A 12,435-nucleotide genomic window follows, 5' to 3' on the forward strand; every position below is an offset into this window, starting at 1 on the left:
TAGGGCACGAAAGATGGCGACCAGCTCAGCAGTGTAAATGCTGCTGCCATCCGGCAAGGAACGTTGTTCGGAATGGTCCCCTAGTGTTAGCGCATAACCGACATGACCAGCAACCATCGAACCGTCAGTGTATACAACGCCTAGCCCTGATACGGGGCCAGGATGGAATAAAAGCGGCGGTGGAAGGCTTCTGGAGGGACTGAGTCCTTCGGGCCCTGTGCCAAGTCGAGCCGAAGGCAAGGGCGAGGAACACACCATGGGGGTGTACGTAAAGTGGCCCGGAAAGGAGGTGGAACAGTGAAAACCCTAAGCCCAGAGATAAGCTCTTTGACGCAGACCGCGATCGTACAACCTGACCAGGGCCGACGTTCTGGCAGATGGACGACCGATTGCGGGAACAGGAGACGATAGTTTGGATGCCCGGGACAGCTAAAAACATGGACAGCATAAGCGGCCAGCAAACGTTGGCGCCGTAACCGCAGGGGAGTGACACCTGCCTCCACTAGTATGCTGTCCACAGGGCTGGTCCGGAAGGCACCAGTGGCAAGTCGTATTCCGCTGTGTAAGATTGGGTCCAGCACCCGCAACGCAGACGGGGATGCTGAGCCATAAGCCAGGCTCCCATAATCCAGACGAGACTGGATTAATGCCTGGTAGAGCCGTAACAGGGTAGATCGGTCGGCACCCCAGCTGGTGTGGCTCGAGCATCGCAGAGCATTTAGATGCCGCCAACACGCCTGTTTAAGCTGCCGAATATGAGGCATCAAATACTACAACCAAAAACCTGTGGGTCTCCACCACAGCAAGAAGTTCGCCGTCAAGAGAAAGCCGCGGCTCAGGATGGACCGTTCGGCGCCGGCAGAAATGCATAACTCGGGTCTTGGCAGCCGAAAACTGAAAACCATGCGCTACAGCCCAAGACTGCGCCTTGCGGATTGCGCCCTGTAGCTGACGTTCAGCAGCTGCAATGCCAATTGAGCTATAGTAAAGGCAGAAGTCGTCAGCATACAGGGAAGCGGAGACAGAACTTCCCACCGCTACAGCGAGACCGTTTATTGCAATTAAAAACAGGCAGACACTGAGGACAGATGCCTGTGGTACCCCGTTCTCCTGGACTCGGGAGGAACTATGGGAGGCTGCGACTTAGACGCGGAAGGTACGATACGACAGAAAATTGCGGATAAAGATCGGCAGAGGGCCCCGAAGACTCCATGCATGAAGCGTAGAAAGGATGTGATGACGCCATGTCGTATCATAAGCCTTCCGCATGTCGAAAAAGACAGCGACCAGATGCTGACGGCGGGCAAAGGCAGTACAGATGGCCGACTCCAGACTCACCAGATTGTCGGCGGCAGAGCGGCCTTTACGGAACCTACCCTGAGACGGAGCCAGAAGGCCCCGAGACTCCAGTACCCAGTTCAACCGCTGGCTCACCATCCGTTCAAGCAACTTGCAAAGGACGTTGGTGAGGCTAATGGGACAGTAGCCGTCCACCTCCAAAGGGTTCTTCCCAGGTTTCAGAATGGGGATAACAATACTTTCCCTCCACTGCGACGGCAACTCACCCTCGACCCAAATGCGGTTGTAAAGGTCGAGGAGCCGTCGCTGGCAATCCACTGAAAGGTGTTTCAGCATCTGACAGTGGATGCTATCTGGCCCAGGAGCGGTATCAGGACAAGCGGTGAGGGCACTGCGAAATTCCGACTCACTGAATGGAAAATTGTAAGATTCAGGATGGTGGGTGCGAAAAGAAAGGCTCCGACGTTCCATCCGCTCTTTAATGGAGCGGAAGGCCAGTGGGTATTTGGAAGAAGCAGAACTCGGAGCAAAATGCTCTGCCAAGCTGTTGGCAATTTCATCGGAGTCTGTACAAACTGCTCCATTCAGTGAGAGCGCAGGGACGCTGACAGGGGTCCGATAGCCATACAGGCGTCGGATCTTGGCCCAGACCTGCGATGGAGAGACATGGAGGCCAATGGTGGACACATACCACTCCCAGCACTCCTCCTTGCTTTGGCGGATAAGGCGGCGGGCCCACGCACGCAGACGTTTGAAGGTAATGAGGTGTTCAATGCAAGGATGTCGCTTGTGACGCTGGAGTGCCCGCCGGCGATCTTTAATCGCTTCAGCGATCTCAGGCGACCATCAAGGCACAGTCCGCTGCCGAGAGGACCCAGAAGAACGGGGAATGGCAGATTCGGCGGCAGTAATGATGCCCGTGGTGACCGATTGAACCACCGCATCAATTCCATCATTAGAGAGAGGCTCAATAGCGGCAATGGTGGAAAACAAGTACCAGTCAGCCTGATTCATTGCCCACCTGCAAGGGCGCCCACAAGACTCACGCTGTGGCAGTGACACAAAGATCGGAAAGTGGTCACTACCACACAGGTCGTCATGCATTCTCCATTGGACAGATGGTAAGAGGCTAGGGCTGCAGATCGAAAGGTCAATGGCAGATTACGTGCCATGCGCCACACTGAAGTGTGTGAAGGAACCATCATTTAACAGCGAAAGATCGAGCTGTGCCAATAAATGCTCAATGGTGGCGCCGGACAAAATGACCACCTCTACGCTCTAAGTTGGCGCGCAGCTCGTCATCAGACTGCAAAAGTAGGTCCCTATGGAAAATAACACCCTGGACCATATTTAAACTCTTATGTGGTGTGATGGTAACGTTAACATCCCCCAACTTGTCACAAGCAAGTAACCTGCGGGACTGGGCAGAGGGTGCCGTTTTTATCAAAACTGACCCAGAGCGCATTCTGGACAAGCCCTCCACCTCCCCAAACTTGCCCTCTAAATGCTCTACAAAGAACTGAGGCTTCACGGATACAAAGGATTCCCCATCAGCTCTGTTACAGACGAGATACCTGGGCGAATACTTGTTACTGTCATTCATTGCCTTTCGTACCTCCCACGGTGTGACCAGGGAGGGGAATGATTTGGGGTCATAAACATTACCTTTAAAATGAGCCCTTGAACACTTAGAGACTGCTGGCGGCTGGCCACCAGCGAGAGACGACGTACCATGCTTCACTGCGGGTCTTCCGCCCTGATGCCACCTACTCCGACCAAGAGCCCTCCGCACGGGTGCCACCCAGTCTCAGCAAGGGCCACCTGGCAGGATGGCCATTGCCGGGAGTCCCGATGCCCCAGGGAGACGGGCATCTACTCCTTGGCATACGTGGGGAGTTAACGGCGCAGGCATCAGTAGAGCGATCCCTGTGTTGTCAGGGGGCTACAACCAACAGGGTACATGGCGGCCCCACCACAACGGACTGGCTACCATGCTGGATGTTAGGTAACATGTGGTCCATGGTCGCCGTCAGTGCAGAAAGAGGCACTGCACAGTGCAAGGTGTAATCTACACGCAGGAACGTAGTCATGCCCAAGAGATGGAGAGCGGGCAGAACTGCAATTCAACGGCAAATAAGCTGGCGAAAGGTCTGATCGCAAGATGGACACAATGCACCAAGTAAGACGCCCTTCCCCAATCGGCTCGCTCTTCGGAAAATTTTGAGAGATGGAGGACAAACCCAACAGGGGACCATCACATAAGGCCGAAAAGTTTGAGACTCCTTTTAGTCGCCTCTTACGAAAGGCAGGAATACCGCGGGCCTATTCTAACCCCCGAACCTGCAGGGGTTCAAGTGAAGTGAATAAGCCTTTGTACTCCAACGTTAAGGACAGTGGAGATTATTCTTATAACAAAGATAGCAGTACTTAGTTTCACCACAAAAACTTGTACATGGTACTTTCATGAAAACAATTTAAGGAGTTAAAAAAATTGTGTCAAGTTGTTGAGAGACACACAAAGTAGTCTTGAGACTACTAGCTTCTGAATGCTTTTTTAAGCTATATCGCAACCCCCCCCCCCCCCCCGCCCCCGCTCCCCCACCCACAACTCTCTCTCTCTCTCTGCGCGCTCAATCTGCCGGCACAAGGTACAATGTCACCATACATCACCATACAAGTGTGTGTGTGTGTGTGTGTGTGTGTGTGTGTGTGTGTGTGTGTGTTTTCTTGTGTACTTTTTATGTTGAAACAATAATAATGAAATGAAATGTCGTGTGGCTAGGGCCTCCCGTTAGGCAGGCTGGTCATCTGGTGCAAGACTTTTCAGTTGACGTCACAACGGCGACTTGTGTGTTGATGGGGATGAGATGATGATGATCAGGACAATGAAACACATAGTCCCTGAGCGGAGAAAATCTCCGACCCAGCCGGGAATCGAACCTAATGACTTCATCCGAAATACGAATCTCAGTTGCGATGAAAAAACTGATCTGAATAACTATAGTCGAGATGGTACAGGAAGATCCCTGGCAGCTCATAGTGCTGTTGCAAACTTCAAACTGTGAAGCACTGACAGCTGCGAGTCAAAAAATACCCATCAGAGCTGTGATGACACTGAGGCATTGCCATAGAGATGTTTACAAAATTGTGTTACGTTATTGGTTGAGTTGGGCCCAGAGTCATTGGACATAAACAAATAATAAAAAATGAAGCAGATATTTCTTTACAAACAACAACAAACATTACAAAATTGTTAAGGCTTTCGTGGCCACTTGCTGACAAACTGTGAAGCCAATAGGCAGTTTGTCAACAACAAACATTCATTTGCAAAAGTAAAGTAGTGGTTATTCTTATCTAAAACAATCAGTATTGAAAGTGCAATTGATTGAGAATGGTTGCAAATATTAAGAATGTATTTTTTTCCTTATTTTCACCAAGCTGTTCTCATGATGCCACATCTGCAGTGTACCATATTTATTATGGGAGTTAGTGGTGCACTTTAGATTAGATTTACTTTCATTCCAATAGATCTGTAGTGAGGTGGTCCTCCAGAATGTAGAACGTGCCAGGAAAACAATAATAATACATGACAAAAATTTATAACTGAAACAAATAAGCTAATGTACTTCTGACGGGTCCCAAGTGGAATGATCGTCATTTTTTTAATGAACACTATATGGAAGAATCATTTTACGAACACTTATTTACTAAAATCACATTAATACACTGAACTTAAAATTAAAAAAAATCTTTTATTTATAAAGTAATAAACATATAATAGAGCTACTACAATATTTATTTACAATGAACACATTCAGTTGGTTATACTGAGAAAATCATCAAGGGAGTAGGAGGAGTTGGCCACCAATAAATCCTTTAGTCTTCTCTTAAACTGAATTTCATTGCTTGTTAAGCTTTTAATGGCTGATGGCAAGTTATTGAAAATGTGTGTTCCTGAATAATGCACACCTTTTTGTACAAGAGTAAGTGACATAAAATCTTTGTGAAGATTATTCTTATTTCTAGTATTGATTCCATGAGCTGAACTGTTGGTTTGAAAAAGTGATATATTTATAATGACAAATTTCATTAAGGAACAAATATATTGGGAAGTGGTAGTTAGTAACCCCAGTTACCTAAACAAGCTTCTGCAGGATGTTCTTGAGTTCACACCACATATAAGTCTTATTACACACTTTTGTACCCAGAAAACTTTAGCTTGGCTTGATGAATTACCCTAAAAAATAATCCCATATGACATTATGGAATGAAAGTAAGCATACTATGCCAGCTTTATCATTTTCATATCCCCCATGGGAAGCGTCCGATCCCGCCCATCTGCTTTAACCCATGACGTCACAAATATGGCGGAAACGACCATAAACCACGATTCCAATATGGCACATATAAAGTCGTTACGTACACATTATGAGGACGAAAATCATCGAAAACCAAACACACAAATATAAACAAATTTAGACACTCACCCCCATACAAAACCACACAAGACGAAAAGAAAACGTCATCACAAAACTTTCCAAATACCACTAAACACAATATCATCTGGAATCAGACACTTCCCTTGACCTACATAGCACAACAACAGCTCCCGATCCCATAAATTAGGATCAAATACTTCCCTTGGCCTATATAGCTCAGAAACATCTCCCGATACCAATACCAACATACACAGCCACACATTGGGATCGAACACTTCCCTTGACCTGCGCACTGTTAATTTTATCCGTCATATCCATTTCTGAACAAAAACAACAACTGATTAATTTTACTAATATTACCACACGACGTACAGCGAACAACACTAAATTAACCTTCACACAAAATCGTTAACTCACTGAAACGAATTCCACTACAAACACAGCCGACACTAACAGTTCTGGATAATGAGCAAAAGCAAACTGATTCCATTACACCACACAAACGAAAACCCGGAACATACCAACAGAGAGCACAACAAACCACAACACGACATCTACAAACACGCCACACTCACAAACCAAATTCCGCGCCATCATGACGTCACACACGACAACACCCTTACGTCACGGGTCAAAGCCGATGCGTGGGATCGGACGCTTCTGTCGACCCCCTCTATGTCTGGCAATTCACATTGCAAACAGAGATTAGTTAAGACGCTTCAGGAGTTCTGCGGTGAGCTGCTCCCAGTTGAATTTATTATCAAGCTGTAATCCCAAGAATTTAACACTGCTTATCAGCGTGTGTTGGGCATATACTCATGGGACACCCCTTACAAGTTCTGAAGTGCATGTAGTGTGTTTTTACACAGTTTAGTGGCAAAGAATTGGCTAGGAACCAGTGATTAATGTCCACAAATATTTTTTTAGCCGATTATTCTAAGACTACACTTGATTTGCAATTTATTGGTATGTTTGTATCATCAGCAAACTAAACAAATTTCATTAAGTCTTCTTGAGGACACTAATTTCAAACCTTGTGGATTACAACAATGGAGATAATAGTAAAATAACAACTACTTCTTCTTATTGCCACCATTGAAAATGCATATGCTAGAAAGCCAGTATTAAGTTAAGTGTACTTGGCAGATCCTGAACATACATACTTAATTCCCAAGTATTAATCCCAGTTATGTTTTACACACCAGGACTATTCAAAAACTAATGCAATTTTTACGTGCAATTAGTTACAAACCTCAGTAACTTATTATTCACAAGAAATAAAATTTTGTGTACTCTAGACCAAACCAAAGAAACAAAAAACCTAGAAGTACATTCTGTAAAATATGCTAAATGTGACATCTGAAATATAAATTGTTCAGTGAACATAAGAAGTCTGATAGTCAGGATAAGTGATCACTGCAAACAGCTGTGCTTTATCCATGCTAGTCATTAAAGACTGCAGTGAGTAACAAATACATTCAAATCATCTGACAGCCCTACAAACAAACTCGTGGGACATGTCCACATCTAGTATTTCACCTTCATATCATGCATCTACATTGTGGGGATACTCATGCTTTTTAAAATAAACTTAATAGGTAAGGATAGCAAATTGCACGAATGCATGCATGCAGACATCCACACACCTAATCGTTTCGTGTAAGTTGCTTTTGCCCACAAGGGGACCAGTAAAAAATATGGTACATACATTCATAACAAGTGTTCTGGCTGAAGAGGACAAAAAATAAGTCCAATTGGAAACAGTATAGTATAATCAATGTTTAAACCATATTTACCTTTTCCATTGCAAGATTGCGGATGTTGCCAAGTGGGCCACGGCATGTGGGGCAGCAAGTGAGTTTCGGGCGACATTGGGAACAAACCAGGTGACCCGACTGGCACTGCAGGATGGGAGGCAGTACATAGTCAAAGCAGACTGGGCACTCAAACAGGGAAGCTAAGTCTGCAGATAGCGTAGCTGCTGATGAACTCGCCCCAGCCCCCCCAGAGGATGAGGGCCCACCTCTACTACCTCCTCCAGACTTAAGTGCTAGGGACATTCTGTTGGCAGGTCTCTTGAAACGACTGTGCTGTGTTTTCGGCAGCGTAGTCAGCTGCTTTGGTCTTCCTCCTATGTGGTGGCTGCTTTGATCTTCCTCCAGTGCTGAATCCGTTTCGTCTTCGTCCAGTGCAGTGATTATGTGATCTTCCTCCAGTGCAACAAATTTATGATCTCCTATTGCTGAATGTCCTTCAGTCCTATTCTTCTGGTCTGAAGCTTCCTTGCTACAGGCTGCAAGATGATTATCTCTGCAGATGATTTACTGCTCACACAATAATACTGCCCTAATTCACACACACATACAAGCTATGAAACTTTCAATCAACAGGAAACTTTATCCTCCACAATATTATTCCCCCACTATTGTAATTGCGAATTCAAATTACTGCTAATTAACAACTTTCTTTGCACTATTAAGCTTAGGCCTAACCAAGGTAACAAATAACGCACCTGATAATTTTCCCAGTTATGTTTCAAAGGAAGAAGGCATTTACTCGAAATACATAAATCAAGCTACCAAAGCGATAAACAGAACCGTAGACTTTCCCGGGATCATACTAATTGACAGATTACGATGTTTTTTTACTGCACATGGATATTTCGATGTTTGTTTTTATTAGGCGGAATGGCTATACCAACACTTAACGTAAAAAGGAAATTCGCAATTTTTCTACGAAGCTATGTTTGCCTCTATATTTTTTTATTATTTTTCAAATGGCTTTCTTTAATTTTTTTGGAAGTGTCATACACTGTGTCTAAAATTACAAACCAAAGTACGTCACGCCTCTTGTTAGGCTAACTAGTTTGGACACGAGCTGTATTGATCACAGTGTTAGTCCAAGAACTGCGCCTAAAACAACGGCAGCGTATTTCATCGCGTAACGTGGGCTGTAATGTGTTACTTTGTCCTGCGACAGCATCGTCCGCATAAAGAAAACCTATGCCAATGACGGTAATACACACGCCTTTATATTCAATATCACTGCGCCTGATACACTATTTGTTATGGTGATTAAATGAACAATATGGGTATAATCCTCCGAGGCAACAGTGAAGCGTGCGAAAAACTCATGTGAGAACGCCTTGGTTAATAAAATATATGTATGTCATTTTTACACAGGCTCTACGACTATTTTACCTAATAGTATTTCGCAACAGTGTGTTGCGTGTGGACACTCCGTGGATGCTGTCTCAGAATTCCTAATCCTAAATGTGTATTAAAAAGCACAACAAATACTATAATATGAGGGGGGCGGCTGCCCAACGAAGCACAACTATCAAGAGTTTAATTACGTCAATCTTTTACTTCCTGCACCGAATACAGGCGTCCATTACGTGCGAATGCAGTCCAGAGACGTTCGATAGAGATATTGCACACCACAGCCTAAAAAATGTTTCTTGTTGAAAATATAAGTGAATGAAGTTAGGTGTGGAAGACAGAACCATTAGAGATCATTCAATAAATTATTGTCTTCAGTTAAACATGGATTTAATAAATGGTATAGATGTATTCGGTCAGAACCTACACTATGTGAATATTATATTCAATATCGCTGATACTACCGATATGAAGTGCGCGACTTCCGCCAACACATGCTCATAAGCTCATTGCTCCTACATCACAGCCGGGAAAAGAAAGCAGAAGTGTCTTCGAGCCGGTTATTATGCAACATAATAAACAATGACGAAAGGAGAAAGTCAAGAAAAACCAAAACTTATAGTGCAAAAGCGAGCCTATATCCAGAAAAAACACATTTATGAGCTTGGAAATTACAAATACTACGTCAAAAGTTGCAACATGCCACTCATTACACTCAGTTGTTGCTCATGGTGAAATTCCGTCATGTAGACGTACCGGGTGAAAATTAGCTGTATGATTTACTATATTGTATAAATACGGTACTATTTTTCTGACATGTAATTTTAACCTCCCAGGCCCCTTTATATAAATAGCTAACTGTGTTTTTGGGAAGAATGGTAAGTAAGCAGCAAATCATGTCAATGCAGCGCCCTTCAGAGTAAATAAGAAATGGATTACACATTAATTTCAACCACTGACACTTCGTTAGTGATAAAGTAAGTACAGCAAGCACAGCTAAAATCAGTAGTAAGTTCACTGATGACCTTCGACAGGTTTAATAATTTGTGATTAAAACAACTTGACATTAACGTAGATGTAATTTGCTTACTGTAAATTGCCAGTCAGTAATCACATACCATCTGTACATTTCTGGACTTATAGCATTAAGAAGATACTGACATCTGCTAAACCAATACTAAGCTTCTGAAGGTGACAATTTGCCAAAACTGGTAAAGCCTAGTAAAAATATGATTTAAATTTATTCAGAAAGAAACCGAACACCAGAAATTATTGTCTATTCATAAAATTCGTCTTTTGTCGTATGTTTTTAATTCTTTGTAAGTTCAGAGAGAAATTTTTGAAGGGATTAATAAAAATTTTCTTGTATGTAAAATAGACTCGTACATTAAAAGACAAAGTGGAATGTGCTATACAGTAATGTAAAGGCGTCATGAGCCCAAATTTTAGTTTTAACACCACATTGCTTCTACTAGGCATCACTGTTGGAAGTGATAGCCTACATCCTTGACTTTATATAGCTGGTGCCAGTTCAACAAACATTGGGAAAATTGCTACAGTGTGGGAATTGACTGCAGTATTTTTTAATTGGTTTGATGCCCATTTGCCTCTAAGCCAACCTGGTTTGCAGCAGGCACGTGCAGAGCTCCCAGTGAAAGTTAACATTTCAATACTGGAAAGAAATTCGGTAGAATTTCACCATTTTCATAATCTGTTAATGGAATATTCTAATAATGTCTGTCAGTGGAAAATACAGGGTGAATATAATATATGTAGGAAGATATATCACTGCACAATAATTGAGAGATAGTGGGCAATAAACAATGAACTGCTTAATGTTGAGGTATTGCAGCCTGGTTAATTACGTGTCAACTGTCCCATGTCTCTTCTGTTTCGTGAGCAATAATATAGCATCATATCCATACCAGTAAAGAAATGCTTCTATTGTAGCTCAAAAAATGTGAATATGTTCCTGTTTATTTAGAAGACTGACTGAAAATTGGGGTCTCAGTTGCCTTATTCTACCTTCCTCAGCATCTTTAAAAATTTTCACAATTTTTTTAAGCAAACATATTCACACTTGTTTTAACACACAACTCCCCTCTAACTTACAAGCTCCCCTAACTGTAACTTGCTCACACCTGCTAGTCCATCGCTCATGTCACTCATACCAGCACCTGTCCACTCGCAGTTGCTCTTTCTCACTCACTCATTCATTCAGCCCAACTCATTGTCATTATCTCTCTGTCATTGTCTTCTGTGTCACAGCCACAATTTCCTCCATTCAGTCCTACTGCTACCATACCCTCTCACTGTCACTGCTTCTCTCTTGCTCTCTCTCACTGTTCATTCCTTCCTTCATACTGATGCTGCCCCTTCTCTGTCACTATCTCTCTCTTCCTCATTGTTATGGTCATATACTCTATCTTTCACTATCACTTTCTCTCTATTCCCCCACCCCTGGCATTCTACATCTACATGTATATTCTGCAACCCACTGTGAGGTGCATGGCAGAGGATACATCCCATTGTACAAGTTATTAGGGTTTCATCCTATTCCATTCTCATGAGAAGAATGATTGTCTGAATGCCTCTGTGCAAGCAGTAATTATTCTAATCTTATCCTCACAGTCCATATGTGAGCGATACATGGGGACTTGTAGTATATTCCTAGAGTAATCATTTAAAGCCAGATCTTGAAACTTTTTTAACAGAGTTGCTCAGAATAGTTTACGTCCATCTTCAAGTTTAGCTCCTTCAGTATCTCTGTGACACTTTGTCATGGATTAAACAAACCTGTGACCATTTGTGCTGCCCTACTTTTTATATGTTCAATATCGGCTGTTAGTCCCACACACGTGAACAATATTTTAGAATCGGTCACACAAGTGATTTTAAGCAATCACCTTTGTAGACTAATTGTACAAACCGATGTCTACCATTTACTTTACCCACAACTGAACCACTATGATCATTCCATTTCATATACCTACAAGGTATTACATCCAGGTGTTTGTATGAGTTGGCCAATTCCAATAGTGACTCGTTGCTGTTATAGAATACAGCATTTTTATTTTTATTTTGTGAAGTGCACAGTTATACATTTCTGAACATTTAGAGCAAGTTCCTAATCTCTCCACCACACTAAAGTCTTACCAAGATGTGGCTGAATATTATGCAGCTTCTTTCCGATAGTACTTCATTATAGATAACTGCACCATCTGCAAAATGCCTGGTTTTACTATTAATATTGTCTGCAAGGTCATTAATTTACAACATGAACAGCAAGTGTCCCAGCGTACTTCCCTGGGGCACACCCGAAGTTACTTCTGCATCTGATGATGAATCTCCATCCAATATAACATGTGACATCCTCCCTACGAAAAAGTCCTCGGTCCAGTCACAAATTTCACTTGATACCTCATACGATTGTACTTTTGACAATAAGTGTAGGTGCAGTACGGAGTCAAATGCTTTTCAGAAATCGAGAAGTACTGCATCTATCTGGTTGCCTTGGTCCAAAGCTTTCAGTGTGT

At 43.2% G+C, this 12,435-nt stretch overlaps 2 protein-coding genes across 2 annotated transcripts in view; both read right to left on the reverse strand.

The window, feature by feature from the left end:
- LOC124553648 (E3 ubiquitin-protein ligase SIAH1-like) overlaps positions 1 to 8,946 on the reverse strand; it is a 68,297-nt gene extending 59,351 nt beyond the window's left edge. The window contains exon 1 of the mRNA XM_047127526.1: positions 7,535 to 8,946. Within this exon, the coding sequence (XP_046983482.1) occupies positions 7,535 to 7,798 (264 nt within the window). The 5' untranslated portion in view covers positions 7,799 to 8,946. The remainder of the gene's footprint in view (positions 1 to 7,534) is intronic.
- Positions 1 to 9,161, reverse strand: part of LOC124553647 (serine/arginine repetitive matrix protein 2-like) — a 330,049-nt gene extending 320,888 nt beyond the window's left edge. The window contains exon 1 of the mRNA XM_047127524.1: positions 8,939 to 9,161. The gene's annotated coding sequence lies outside the window, so the exon portion shown is untranslated. The remainder of the gene's footprint in view (positions 1 to 8,938) is intronic.
- Positions 9,162 to 12,435: the final 3,274 nt, after the last annotated feature.

This window comes from Schistocerca americana, chromosome 11, assembly GCF_021461395.2.
Source record: "Schistocerca americana isolate TAMUIC-IGC-003095 chromosome 11, iqSchAmer2.1, whole genome shotgun sequence".
Taxonomy (NCBI): Eukaryota; Metazoa; Arthropoda; class Insecta; order Orthoptera; family Acrididae; genus Schistocerca; species Schistocerca americana.